We start from the raw sequence: 15,539 nt of genomic DNA, 5'->3' as shown, positions 1-15,539 counted from the left end.
CTAGGTTTTTCTGGGTTATTTTATTTTTTTTTTAATATTTCTGTTCTTCTCATAGACTTTTTTTTTTAAAACACTGAAAGCATTGATAGTAAGATCACTGGCGATGAATGGAATTTTTTTCAGTTTTGCTCAATTGAGAAGGGACATTCAGCAGAGCTGCAATTTACTCTTACAGAGCCTAACAGAAAATAATGTCTAATAAAGTAAAATTGTCTTATAAGAATCCCCAAATTGCAAGACATAAAGTATCATTTACAGTCAAACTAACAGGTACAAGGCAACTTACATTCTTATAAACTCCAACCCAAATGAACAGAAGTGACAGTTCATTCCTCTCTTCTTAGCAGAAATATCAGGTCAGAACATTGTCTGTGTTTGCACATTTATTTTTGTTGTTTCTAATGCTTCTTAAAGCCTTTTAGATATAAAACTGCATGAAAAGAGGCAACTAATGAAATATTTCAAGTACAATCTTCAAAAACTGCTGTACTGATGTTTTGGAAGAAGCTCTTCAGGAAGTTCATTTCATTGTAGGAAGATAATTTCACTGATGTAATTAAACTTTCTACAGGAATCCCTGGGATCTTATGCATGAAATCAACAGCTGACCTCTTTGTGACAACACAACACAGACTTCATGGAGAGAAATACATTTTTTTAAACAAAAGAGTGAGACCAAGGAAAGGGTTAAAGTAGGGCAGAAGGTCCATTAATTCTTCCCAATGCATGCAGTACAGCAAATCCACTGGAGTCTAGCACAACAGTGGTGGCACAGAATTTGAACAGGGCTCAGAAAATTATCCCAGGGTTAGTAAATAAACTTCGGAAGTAGTTTCAAGGCAAACAATCTCAACCAAGCAGGAGGCTCTTACCATCAAACCCATCTTCCTCTGTCCCTAATTCATCATCTGAGCAGATGTTCAGCACGTTTACCAGCATCTCTGTCACTAAAATGGAAAACAAATGCAAAATGTTGATATTAAGCTTCCCATGGTCTGTCACAAAAAGCAAACTCTAGCTGTAGTAGTGTTAATGAAAATTCAGTACAGAAATGACATCCACTTTTAAAACATGACCTTGTTTTATGTATGTAGTAAGCTTGAAGTGTTTTGTGTAGTTAATAAAAAGTACACGTTACCATAAAAATTGTTACAAATATAACAAACACCACCACAAATAGATCTTAAAAAAAAAAGTGTTTACAGCCTCTATTTTTGCAATTGCCAATGAACTAGGTAACTTCTGTTTTCTCCCCTTCAATACATTTTTGCCTTCATTCAACTTGGACAACAACACTGATCGCTCTCCTCTTGCTGCTACATTGCAATAGCATCTGATTTCCTCACTCAGTAAATGGAAAGCCATTCCAATTGAAAAAGTTAAAGCAAGAGGGATCACAGAATATTTATTTATCCAGGTTTTGGGCACTGTACTTTCAGTTCAAGAAAACATTAACCCTTGTAAGATGTTCACAAAGGGGCAGTGTCCCTTGAAATCCAGGACAAATAGACTAGATGATCATTGTAGGTCCCTTCTAGCAGGAACTACTGTATATTCAATAGAAACATAGTTATTGGTGAATTCAAAATATATTCAGCTCGCTTACTCTGCAACTTGGGCATGGAAGGGTCAGCCTCAGGCTACCCCTAACCTGGTCCCGGCTCTTCTAGGAAAGCAACAGTGAGACACTAACCAGAGTGTACACAGAGGAAGAACAACCAAAAAAAAAAAAAAATCCAGCAAAAAATCACAACCAAGGAAATATAATTTAGAGATCAAAAAAGCCAAAGGTACAAGGTAAAATATGAAATCATTAGCAGATTGAGGAAAAACTCCACTACATCTACATGTTGTAAGCATCATTAAAAGGGTTACCAGGCATGTCTAGGCTTGCACTAGCTACACAGGTTGAAACTTTAAATTTTTTAATCAGGTGGTTATTAAAATCCTCTTCTATGACAACTATGATGACTTGGAACATTAGAAGGGTGGGATAAAGCTATATTTTTCCTACATTAGTGAAGGATTTAATATTTCTCTTTGACAGGATTAGCAGAAAGACTTTCCACATTAAGAACAACTAGTGAAACTAACAGCTTCCTACCTTTGTTGGCCTTTGAGAAAAAAAAAATCTATAAAAAAAAGGAAGCAAATAAAAGCTGTGTAGAACATCAACTCTTACATCCATGAGTTTTGTTTTGCAGAGAAAGGGAAAACACCAATTTCACTTCTTAGGGCTGTAAGATTTCCAAGCAACTGGTAAGAGTGACCACTGGGAAGACATGAAGGAGAAAAAAATATCCCAAGAAAAAAGAAGGAGGAGTGTCCATGGTCTCAGAACATCAACAAAACTGACCATGCATCCTGCAGCCCCACCTGAGGAGGCCACCAGTGGTAAACTTCTGAAAAAATGACCTTACAGAACATCTTACAGGACCTGCATTATGTATGAAGAACAGGCCCATCCTAAAAACAGCCTGGCTGAGTTTATGGCTGAAGAAAATTAAAGCATTTTATCTGCTTCACAGGAGTCTGCAACACGTGTCAGGGTGGATTATGTAATGCCTCTGTTAGTGGAAACGCCTGTCTATTCTTTGTTAATCCCTACTTCATCGTCTCTCTGCTTTGTTCGCAGAGACCTCAGGCATCTAACCAGCAGCTTTCCTTGTACAAAAGAGTAGCTGAAAACAAAGCTGGTCATGACTGCAGGTAAGAGCCACAGCTGGTTGTATTTTCAGTTGCCTATTAAGAGAGAACTGTTATTCCAAGCAGCTTTTAAGAGTTTATTACAGTTTTCTGGCAGTAATTGCTGTTGCAGCAATATACTATAATGGATGGATCAAAGCAAGCTTCATCTCAGGTCCTGAATAAAATGACTTGGTGTTTAAGCAGTTTGCATTATGTATTCATTTAATATGTTAGACCAAAGTGTTTTCATGCCTTTTGTGTGCTTGCCATTCATAGCATAAAGTTGTCTTCAGGCAACGTCAAGAGCATCATGTTTCAATAAAACATGATTTATGTTCTTTACAGTCTTCTCAACAGCGATGAGGCACCATATGCCCTGGGCAAAGAAGAGGCTGAGGAGCAGGTTTTCCTTCTTCCTGCCATCTCTCTACTCTCTCCAGGAACAGTTAACTAGACTGGGTCTTAGCATCACCAGCTCTGTGTTTGCTGGTGAAAAAGCAACCCATCATCATCTTATCAGAAAGGTCAGTTGAGTAAGGATGTAACTGTAGTAGAGAAGTCTGTTGTGATGTCCCTCAAGCAGTAAGCAATACCCAAAGGAATGCCTGAGAGCTTATAAAGGAACAAATAATAAGAATTTCATTCAGTGAATGCACCTCTGGTCTGCAATGCCATAAAATCTATTTCTACAGCAGAAACATAATGACATCAGAGCTTGGCAAAAGTGGAAATTATAAGAACATATGAGAAGTGTGATTAACCATTAGTATTTGCTTGCCCCTCTAAGGCCTTTTTCTATAAATTTGTCCTCAAAAGCAAGTCATCTGTCTTCAAATTATTCTAGCCATTTCAAATAAATGAGACCACATGCACAGTGACTAAGAAATCATTGTGCACATTCTATGAACACAGCCAATTTACATACCTTTCTCACCCACAAACGGCAAGGACCAGGTAAACACATCCATGAAGTTCGGAAGCCAGTACGGATGAGGGGAGCAGTTGAACTGTCTGATATTCATAACGTTGTTCTCGTATTTCAATACTGCAGCTAGAAGGAAGAAAGGAAAGAAGCGAGAGAGACGTCAGCCAAGCACGTGTGACTGGCTACCAGACCAGTAATGCTCACAGCATGCACAGCCTGCAGAGATGCTCACCAGCTTTCAACCACTTGACCTGACTGCTATCTATAACAGAGTACAGCCTCAAAGAAGTTGCAAGCCATTTCCAGTCTGAACGCAGTGTCACCAGCTTTCCCTGGCACTAAGATGGGTTGGTAAGCGAATTAGTAACTCTGAGTAGTCATGAACATCGGCTCTGGGATCTGCCACCAGCGAGGAACAAGGCAGAGTATCCACAAGCATCCATTTCACACAGTTACCTGAGCTCCTCACAACTATACATTGGAGATAACAGAATTTCATCACTCAGAGTTAGAATGCTGCTCTGCCAGTGAACATTTTCCATATATTTAATTCATAGTATTGTGCAACAGATGATACTTTCTTCTCATATTATTCAAACTTTAGTCACAAGAGACTGTATAGTATATATAGTATGAATAAATATTAATATGATTTGTCTTGCACCATTTGAAATTTGTATCATTCTTGACACACAGACAAAGACTACTTTTGTGGATATATAGATATTTATGCCATAGACACTTTTTAAAGCAGTATGACAAGTTCATTGTTAAACTTGTGTTAATGGACTTCAGGTACCTGAAACAGGATCTGATTAACTTTAACCAGGTTTTGCAATATCAACAGAACAAAGTAAATCAAAATATCACAAAGCATATTGGTAAGAAACAGCTATTTATTTCTAGAAGAGACCAGAGCTGTACCCAGGCCCAGTGCAGTCAAAAGTCAGATGAAAAAGGGAAAGGCTGAATGTGGCTTGGGTATAACTGTGAGGGCTGAGAGTGCAAGCGGGAGAGAAAGGAACAACATCAATTTGGTTAGGGAGGAGCAAAGTAACCATGCTGAAAATGCAGCAGATGAAATAAAATGAACTCAACAATAAACCTAGGTAACTGCCCTTATCAAAACATATTGTCCAAAGCATGAAGTTTGCCCAACACTATGCTAATGCTATGTTCCATGCCAAATCTAGACTTTCATGCACTTCTAAAATTTTTATAGCTATATGTGGTTATTAGGATGCTGTAGATTACTCAAACCTCAGGCCATTCATTGAGACCACCTGGAAGAACACAGAATGGGGATGGGTTCAGCAGCTGTTTGTAACGCAGGTCTGTTGCTGGCTTTAAAAGAATGTATTGAGGGAAAGCTTTAAATAATATGGACTTTCAATGAAAATCATCCAGTGCTGGACTTCTATTGTTCACTTTATGGGCCAACTGTTTCAGCTTGGGAAACAGTAAAACTGAATCTCATCCCTTCCTTCTCTCCTTTTTTTTCTTTTTTCTTTTTTTTTTTTCTCTTTTCCGTCTTCTTGCAAATGCAATGAAAATCTTAATAATGCAGTTACTCAACCTGGTGACAGCATCTCTAACTTAATTAGGGTATATTTTATTTTACAGAATCTGTTTCCTGAAATTCAGTAATTTCTAAATTGCACAAGCACAGAATGCACGTGATCTTGGATGTGAGCAGAGCCAGAAAAGATCAAGTATTTCTTCCCTTATGGAGAAAAAAGTAACTTTGAGATAAGCACCTAAAACCAAAGGGATTTATAACTATCCTGAACACAAAGACATAAAAGTTTTGAAACAATACAGTCACAGGAGCTGCAGGCAGGATCTTTAATTAACATGGGACTGAAACAGTCAAAAGAAGCTGAAGCTTCCATCCACTGTAACAGGTGCTGGCACTTTATATTTTTATTACTGGAAAGGGTGGGGTTTCACATTTTAAAAGACAGTTCAGTGAACTTTACATGAAGTTTGCTAGTCATCTCACTACTAGCATCTACACAGTGCTGAACGCAATCACTGCTCAGATGCTTACTCTCATGAGACAGTGCTGACTTCACCATGTCCTGGTGGTCATCATCTGATCTTGTAGAAGTTTTAGTTCTGTAGCTGTAGATGAGCTGTCACCAAATATTTTTTACACTATAGACAATATACTGCACATACTTGAGGACATGTATGTAACGACATAAATCATCTTCATCTTCTGCCTTTTTAAGCCAGGAATTAAACCATCCTGGTGAGATCTAGTAACCTGTGATCTTCATAATGGTACCCCTCAGTTTTAGTCAAAGAAAAATGAATCAAGGCAGCAACACAGAATAATGCCTTCATAAATGATGCAACAGCATGAATCAAAATTATATAAGAAATCTAACACACCAAAGACATGTAGAGAAAGAGGTATATCACACTTTGTTTTCCCCTTTTCTCCAGCCTTCCCACCTCTGGCTTACAGGGAGGAACACAGTTCCAAGGGCTGGTTACCACTTAACAGCCAGCAATAAAGTTATGTGACTGCAATATGGCACAGCACTGTAGGAAATGCAGTATATCGCAACGTTGGCTGAAAGGGGTGAACATTTCTTCTGATTAATCATCTCCTTCCATTGACTAAAGTGTGTGGCAATCACATAAGAAATTTTTTTCATGCACTAGACTATTTCTTCCCACAAAAATTTAATAGGTTGCTAAATGTCTTCAATTTGTGGCTGATGACAGAGTGCAGAGTTACCTGGGAGTTTCTGAAGTCTACTCACTGATAGATATACAAAACGGCTCCCTAACATTTACAGGAACTTTTGCCAGGCAGACACCCTCCATTTAAATAAACCACATTTGACTCTTGCCCATCCTAGTTTGACAGTTGGCAGCCATTCTGTTTCTCAGTAGAATAAAAATGGTTTAATACTGCTATTAGCAAAAATGAGAAAACTAGTGTCAATGCTCTTCATATTTCCATTACTTTTTGGCTGATATTACATATGGCAGATCGAAATTCATTCTCCTTCTATTATAGTGACACAATTGCATAATAAAAATAAATAGTTTGTGGCTTTACAGCAAAAATGAGTCAAAAACCACACAAAAAGGGCCACTTAATGGTTGTGAAGATTCATTTAGAAGGACTAAAACTTCAAATTCATCATCTTAGTGAGCTGAGGTAGCTTCCCTTCCCATTATTTCTGAATTTTATCCATTAAGCCTATTTCTAAATTCTGTGAAAGTTGAATAAATCTTTTTTACAAGGAACTTCTAAAACTGCCCTCTAAAAAAGCTTGAACCATGAGCAAACAGTTGGAAAACATCAAATTAAATATAAATAGCTTAAGCTGGGTTTGGTGTTGGTTTTTTTTTTTCAAAGGAAGGTAAATTGTTTCGAGATTACTGTAAAAATTTTTCACACCACCTTATTAATTTATGTACCTGAAATCTTACAACAGCAATTTTCTATAACAGTATGTTAAAAACTATTGTCCTCTGTAAATGACCTGTACAGCTCCTCCACAAATGACTTCAAAGGCCACTTGAACACCACTACTATACAACAGAGCCAGGTAATCACAGAGACAGAAGTCTTCTAAAATAACCCTACTCCTAAAAGAATAAAATAAATCAGGGTAGTTACCAGTATCACAAATACTTTTCTGAATTTTTAATTTAAAGTCTTTCACTTATAAGCACAATGTAAATGAAATATTTTTATTAGGTGACTAATGAAGATAATTAACATTAAACAAAGTGGCTCTTGTTATGATTGTGCAGTTCTGACTACTGTTCAGTAGTCAGAAGACAAAAACTTCACCTCAATCAAGTAGAAAATGCTTCTCAGATAATAGTAGGAGTTTTCCTTAGCTATTCTGGCCCCTTGCTTGCTTTCAGTCATAGCTCTTCTCTTCTTCTTTGCTGGCTCAGAAAAAGTTGGGAGGTTTCACCTCTGCTTCTTTTCTTAGCCCACATGAACTTGATGACGAAGTAGCTATTGAAGACCTCAGCTACGATGGCAGAGCAGGCATCTTTTGAAGGCTAGCTATATGACTACAGACCACATGGTCGTTGATGGAGGAGAGAGAAGAAAGTTGAATGGGTTCCTTTGGTTATTAAACCTGTGGCTGAGGAAAACCTGACTCTTTCCAACACTTGCTTATTATTCCGGGCTGCAACCTCTATACTTTTCTTTCCAAATGTATACTCAGACAGATGCTAGCAGACCAAGCCACCAGCCACAGTTTTATTGTGTATAATCACCAACCAGAGCAAGAATCTTATTTTATTATTCTCAACAGCCACACACATTTTAACCTAATTTTGGTACTTGCTGTTGTAAATGAGTTTTAGAAGCTAATGTTTTGTAAAGTGAAGATGTGCAGATATCCCAAATGACATTATACTTCTTTCCAATGCTAGTAAACCAAGATACGGGATGCTGAAATCACATTAGAGCGAAATGAAACACTAACGCAGCAAGCAAAGGGCATTCATACTGTTCAGCTTTAAACATTTAACATAGGTGCCTAAGGCTAGAAATATGCGTGGTGAAAAATGTGCAGGTAAGAAACCTCCTTCCTTCAGCTAGAAATGGAGACAGCTCTTCTAACCTTCTCAGCGTCAAATATAAGCAGCAAATGGCATCTGAGACCGCTTGCGGTAGCAACTTGGTCTCTCTCAGTTAAAGATGAACCTTCTCCTGTGTCATACCTCTCAGGTGTGTGTATCAGACCCCTCTGGCATCTCAAATGGCTCTATAAAAGCCTAAAGAGGCTGGGCAGTGGATTAAAGCCTTAAGCAACATGAACAACATTAAACCATCTGACCAATAGTGCAGAAACACCCAAAGACATCACACATCCTGTTTCAAGATCTGCTGAATCAATAAATTTATAACATTTCCATCAGAGGAGAAAAATAATGAACATGGCAGAAATACTAGCTCAGAATGAACGTGTTTTTAGACAAACCACCTCAAAATAATTTTATCAAACAAGTTAACTAATTTTCTAGTATTTTTTTCAGAAAACTCATCCTGCATTTAGAGAATAAATGCAGTGAAAGGTTTCTCAAATTCTTCATACCTAAGAAAGTATTTCAATTTCTGATTTAATGCCAAATTAACTTCAGCATCAACTGAGAACACTGCCTTCTCTTCCAGCAGAGTTGCTAAGTAACCACAGCATTTTCTGCCCAAGACAGGTTAGGGATAAGGGTTAGTAAAATTCTTAAGCAGTTTAAACATTATCAAAGGAAAAAATGATTTACTATACAAGGTAAAGATGTAAATAATCTAGTAGAGAAGTAAGGCTAATTGCAGTTGGGAAAATCTTCCATTACAGAATTCTGAAGTTGTTTATTTTAAATGTGCAATTGCCTCTTCCAAAGAAACAGTGCAATAACATTCAAGATCTTATCAACAGACTGCAAAATCACTTCTGGCAACTTCTCTGTATCAGCAATGAGATGGCCTAGATACCCTGACAGCTCCTCTGTAAAAGCTTTTGTTTCCATGACAAGGCCTCATCAAAACAGCAGAGATAAAGCATTAAAGAAAACTGATAGGGCAAACAGAAGGTTACAGTGCTTTTCTTTCTCCCAAACTGCTATTATTTCACAAAGATCTTCCTTGTCTTCCAGGTATATTACTCTGCCTTTTTCCAATATGAAAAAAGCTTTCCTGTTAGATACATTTGGATCAGGTACATTTCTTACTGTGTATCTCTGGTATACCACATGCTGATACTTTATACACGCTTCATTGATGTATTACTTATCTGATATGTTAGTAAGCATACTGATGTACAGCTGGTTTTGATTTTCTAGTATCCTAAACTCCCCTGCATACTTTCTTTGTTTCTTCATCATCTGCTTTTTCTTTCAGCAACACCATGTGTACATTGCAGCATGTTGGAAGAGACATCATGTTATTTTTTTTATAGCTTTGGATCCTCTGGTGGTTATCTTGCCACTATGAAAACTAATCTTTTAAGTGTTCAAAAGGTAATAGTCTGTCTTTAGATAGCTAAAGTTGTTCACTCAGCCAAAAAGTGTGCACTTACTAAAGTGACAGACAGACATGAAAATATGAAGTATTGACAATGATTTACAAATAAATTGCTTGCATTTGTAGAACTTCTGTAAAATGTTGCGCGCTTTTTTGTTGTTCTTGTTGGAGCACAAACAGCATTACATCAAGCCCGAATTAAGGCATTAAGAAATATTAAATGCGGGAATGGAAGTTTAGACACGGTAGAAAGCCAGCAGATAACACAATGCAGTAATTTTCGGCACCCTCTTATTCTGTTGCTATAGAGAATTTCTCCTGGTGATGGGCACCCTTGAATCCAGGGGTAAACCTGCACTTACACAACACAAGAGTTTCTTGATCAGTACAGCCTTCCTCCAAGGCCCTGAAGTCACAGGTAACTATCACAGTCCAATTAACATTTATCTTCTTGCATAAGGAGTTTTGATCCTTTCCAGAAGGAGTAGCCTTAGAAAATCATCAATGCACTGGTATTTCTTATAACAAGTTTTAATAATAATCTTAAAGTATCTTTCTCTTTTTGCTTTTTAATTATATAAATGAGAGCAGAAATGTTTGCAAAAGCTATGAAGACACTGAACAGAAGCTCAGAAGTTGCCTAAAAAAGTATGTATAAACTTCTTCCCTTTGCCAGTGCTCTCCATTGTAATATGGAAGGCATTAATGACAACAATGAAGAAGGACAGACTTGGAACTTGGACACTAGGCCCCCCATATCTAGGCAGTTTCTGAATCACCCCCTGGAAGTGTATCTCTCTGCCTCTATTAACTACACAGCGAATCCCTGACAGGAGCCTCCTAACTGAAAAACCTAACTTTGGCACCTGAAATTGTGCATGTGTGTGGGCTGGGGTTGCAACAGGATCAGCAGCCACATGCCGGATGAATTACACACACAGCCTTCATGAGGCAATGGCCAGTAACCAAAAGGATACAGAAAACTCTCTTTGGTGCCAGAATCCAGCAGAGCAAAGCCAAAAGAGATTCCCATGGTGGGTCGGTACCTTGAGCCGGCCCATGTAGAGGGTCCACAGCAGCATTATTAACAGCAGATTAGTCTGAACATGGTCTCGCTCGGGTAGCTTGTCTTCAGCTACTCCTGCCAAACCTCCTTTTGCTCTGGGAATGCTGCATCCCTACGGCTCATTGAGGACATATCTAATCCCAGGGGCTGCTCTACAGCAGGGACTGAATAAGCCCTTGGATAAAGTTGGCAACCAAGCCCACTCCTTCTGAAGTGCTTTGAAGAAATACAAGAAAGTACATCTGCTTTAATGGCCATGAGAACTATCAACCTGGGGTAGAAAATGAATGCTCCTAGCCCCTTGCCGCTTAAAAAAAAAAAAAAAAAAGTATTTATTTTAGATGGAGCCTCTCAGAAAATTATTTAGAGTGACTTTATTAGCTAAGTGACAACCAGAAGCATACTAAGAACACGTACTAGAAAGGAAGGCACTTATTAGTAGGAGAGTAACTCCTTTTCAAGGACTGATAAGTAACCAAACCCCTAAATGATCGGTAAAAATCAATCAGGTTCTGCAGCAGCGCACAGTGAGTCAGCTAGAGCAACTGCCCTGTAACACCTCCGGATGGAAAAGCCTTCCATCACCTCCTGAAATCAGTCAGTCAGTCAGAAGCTCTGTGTTCTTAGTTAACTCATTTGCTGCAAATCAAGGAAGCCAACAAGTAGCCATGTTTTGAACTGATTGAGGATGATGGTGTTTTCCTTTCTTGAAGAGGGAAGCAAGCAACCAAACGCTATCCAGATGAAGATGCAATGAGCAATGAAGCATGAAAAACTATGCATGATGTACTTTAAATGCCAAAAGCCAGTTCAATCAGTCACATGAAATAATGCGTCAAAACTTTTAATGAGAGAAAAAGAGGCAGTTAAACCCAACAGAAATTCATTACAAAGCTGCTAAAGGTCAGCCTCTAAATTTACAACAAGTCATACATTAAAGAGTGGCACACCGGTGTTGATCTCGCACCCACTGCTGATCTGTCTGAGCTCACTCAGAGCACACATCGAGCAGACATCACCTGCAGTGCACGAAAACTTCAGCTGTGGCTGCAGATAACAAGCACCCCTCAGCAGCTGGCCTACAGCCTTCACCACAAAAGGCTTTCCACCAGTTTTAAGACCTGCCTGCCACAGCAAAGCATCCTGGAACAAGGGAAAAGACCCTCTCTTCTGAAACAGAGATCACGGAGAGGCACTTCTTTTCACCACCCAAACTGTGTTTTCAAATTCCAGATTCTGAATATTATAAATCACTGCTTTACAGTTAACATTTCCCTTCATGACAAAACCTCACATTGTTCACCCATTGCCTTCATGTGCACAGAAACGTCACCGTGCATTAAGAAACAAAAGGTGAACACTCCGTCACTTCGCTTCTACAGACTTGTCACCGGTTTGCCTTCTACCCAAAGCAGCCAACCCAGAGAGTAAACACACTTTTCCCACCACCAGCAATAACGCTGCCAAGAAAATTAACACATTCCTTGTTTCATCCTGTGCTTCCTGGGTTGTTAGCAGAGTCTCTGTATTATTTACTTTTAAGAAGTAGCTACTGACAGTTCTGCTTGCACATTTTTTGCAGAATGTTTTTATTACCTTCTCCATAAGCTAACATGCACATTGAGAACACAAAAGTGTACAAACCCCATTACCTAACTAACAGTGGTTTTCTCCCCTTGCACACAGTTCATGGCCTAACAGCTTTTAGATTATAACTTTTATAATAAAAAATAATGCCTGAAGAAGCTTTCTTTTGCAAGTTTTTTTTTTTTTAAATTAAAGGTGCTTACTTTCTTTTCAGGCAAGCATCCAAATTAAAAATATCTTTTCTCAAGAAAAATTGATCTCTTTGCAATGGAGGTATCTTTCAAGAATATCACTGAGAAAAATATTATTTTGTCTTACTCAGAGGAACACAAATAACTTTAGCTTTATGGGGAACAGGAGAAAGTAAACATTACTGCTCCTTTCAGGATATAGGACAGGTTTATTAGAATCATTTTTAGAAACATTTTTTTTTCCACAGTTCATTAGAGATTTCAGGGCATGTAATAAACTAAGAAACTTGGAGAAGCTGCAAACACTTGTATTCAGTGGAATCTTTACAGACTGACCAGTGACTGCTTATTTGGGCAGAAATATTTTTTTTAGCTGATGATATTTCATTTCCTACTTAATGGTTTTTAAGTGACTGAAAAACAAAACCATAAAGGAACTCAGTCAATATCTATCCCATGCTTTATCCACTGATGATCTGCCAAAGTTTGTTAGCTGGCTAGAGTGTTTGCATATACACACTCCATTAATTTTATTGGAAAGAAGCAAAGGGACAAATAATTAATTATAAGGAACACTGGGCTCTGAAGATCTCACCCACAGCATTTCTTAATATAGTACTTTTAGTTAAATAGAGCTGTTTTCCGTTTTGCTTCCTGTGTAACATTTACTTAATAACTTGTAGTCAAAATACAAAATATCCTAAGGCATATTAGAATCTACAGTTATGTTCACTAGCATACATCTGCCTGTAATAAATTTAATTAGATTTGTATTATGCAATAAATGGAATGGGCATAAACTAATAGAGGGAAAAAATGGGCATGAACCGATACTTAGAGAAAAGAGTGAAAAAGAAAACCAATGTAATATATTTGAGTAAAGAGATGAACAGTCTTTTCTATATTAACAGGAATTAAAGTCTTACCTTTGTTATTGTATACATCTAGATAGTTTGGTGCTGAAAAAATTGTGATTAGTGAAGGGAAGCCTGTTGTTTGGCTTTTCCTGTACATACGATACCTAGAAGGAAAGACAAGATAATAATTATTGCCCAGTGTTATGTGTATATTTGTCACTGACCAAATATAGCACAAAAATACCTACTACATTACTGCACTGTTTACAAATGTCAAGACAGAAAAACGTTCATATGGGCTTTTTAAAGCCATGGAAAAAAAGATTTCCTGCAGGCTTAGGCTTATTCATTATATCAATTTGGGATGGCCAGGGATCCACACCATGTTTGAAAGCTGTGTCTTTGCCTGAGATTTAGCGATCCAGAGGTGGTTTTTATTATGAATTTGGTCAGTACCCGTCCCTGGAGCCAGGTGGCATCTATGCACATGCACCCCAGGACACTCCCAGACTTTCCCTCTGTGGGACTGTGGGTGAAGGTGAGCACCAGCATCTGCCTTGGAGGGGCATGGTACTGCCTTCAGGAGTGCACATCCTCCATGATCCTCCCCCTGCCTGCCCTCTCTGGGCATGCAGGTGACGGCAAGGCCAGGGGAGATGGAAAGTATAAGAAGGGGATGGGAAACAAATGGTCCAATATTTTCAGTGCTGTGTCTGATCGCATCCAGTCTATTAGGCAGTTTAATGCTTGCAAGTTTTCATTACCTTATGAAAAATAAAAGGCTTATTGGACCAACATATAATCAATCAAGCATTAAACCTGTAAGTGATTGGAAGCAAACCAGCCACACTGTACTTTTGTCTAAAACACAAGTAACACCAAATACTGCTCTTCAGTCTTCAACTACAAGAAACGGGCAATCATCCACAATGGTTGCACTGACGTCATTGTATAGTTTCAATACAATGCCTTCTACAAAATTTTATTTTTCACCCTTTATTAGAAAGCAATACTACAAAAATGAAATTTTGTTACCCTTGGGTATTTCGTGCCAGTTATTTTTGGCAGAGTAATAGCTTGCTTTTAATTGCATTGACGTTTTTAAGTATGTGATAATTCAAACATGCAGAATAGCTTTTTATATGCATAGCAAATATTGACCTCATTCCTACAATCTTGCTACTTTATCTTTTATTACTATTCAGGTCGGATAAAGTTTCTACCTCCAAATAAACACATTAACAATTTATGCAAGATATGCAAAGCTACTTATTCAGATACCAATCCTTCATTAAAATCTCACAAGTATGGTACATTTCAATGAATAGATAATTTTTAATAATTTTTTGAAGTGGCATAAAAAAATTCTATCTTTACACTGGCAATAGTTTCATGAGGGAACCATCAACACCACTCGGTGCTTGTGGATTGTTTTTGCACACAGTGTCTTAACAAATTCTTTGAATTCATTAATAATACTCCTGAATAAAATAATTTTTGGCTACTGAGTTCCATAAGGTTATTCTTCTTGATAAACCAGTAGGCCCAGAAATTTCAGGTAGGTGTGAAAGACTTAAGAGATGACAATTCTGGCCTTCATGAGCCAAATCATTTCCCAAGCATTATGGCAATCAGTGTGTCAGAAGTCTCAGACACGTTTGCAAGACTTGTTTTTCTGACCTGAATTTGTTTTCCAACCCAAGTCTGGAATTCAAATAACTTTTAGCCATTTTATGCCACTTAAAAATCACAAAGGCTAAATAAGTGGGATATAATGAGGATTCATTAAGTCCTGTAACTCAGTAATAATCTTGTAAAAGATTTCCTAATGCCAGTGTATGTTTTTATAGCATTAATAAAAAGTGATAGCTCTTGCAACTTAATTTCAAGTTTTTCAGTTCATTTTCACCCAGTTGTTCTTTCTTTCCTTGTTCTGACAATGGTAAGCCATTATTCATTATTAGTGCCCCCTCTTCACAGATACTTACCCAGCATCTTGGGCTTCATGAGCTCGGAGTATAGATAACAAGTTATTGTGCTGTAGGAATTCACATACAGCAGGGTAACTGTTGGAAGAAAATAATAACACCTGTTATGACATTATCAGAAGCACCACATTTAGCTTTTCAAAAAATGTTTCATCCAACATGCATCATTCATGAAATCAGCCCCTGCTCTGCAGGCAGATTTCAGTAGAGACAACACTAGCAGCAGC

General features: G+C 37.9%; 1 protein-coding gene across 1 annotated transcript in view; it reads right to left on the bottom strand.

Annotated features, from left to right (window-relative positions):
* PPP3CA (protein phosphatase 3 catalytic subunit alpha) overlaps window positions 1-15,539 on the bottom strand; it is a 111,248-nt gene that overhangs the window by 19,008 nt on the left and 76,701 nt on the right. The window contains exons 6-9 of the mRNA XM_026847665.1: window positions 15,313-15,390; window positions 13,394-13,488; window positions 3,614-3,739; window positions 873-947 (exon numbers count right to left, since the gene is read on the bottom strand). Of these exons, the coding sequence (XP_026703466.1) occupies window positions 873-947; window positions 3,614-3,739; window positions 13,394-13,488; window positions 15,313-15,390 (374 nt within the window). The remainder of the gene's footprint in view (window positions 1-872; window positions 948-3,613; window positions 3,740-13,393; window positions 13,489-15,312; window positions 15,391-15,539) is intronic.

The sequence above is a fragment of the Athene cunicularia genome, assembly GCF_003259725.1.
Source record: "Athene cunicularia isolate RWA chromosome 4 unlocalized genomic scaffold, athCun1 chr4_part2, whole genome shotgun sequence".
In the NCBI taxonomy this organism is placed as follows: domain Eukaryota; kingdom Metazoa; phylum Chordata; class Aves; order Strigiformes; family Strigidae; genus Athene; species Athene cunicularia.
This window is presented reverse-complemented; position numbering and strand designations above follow the sequence as displayed.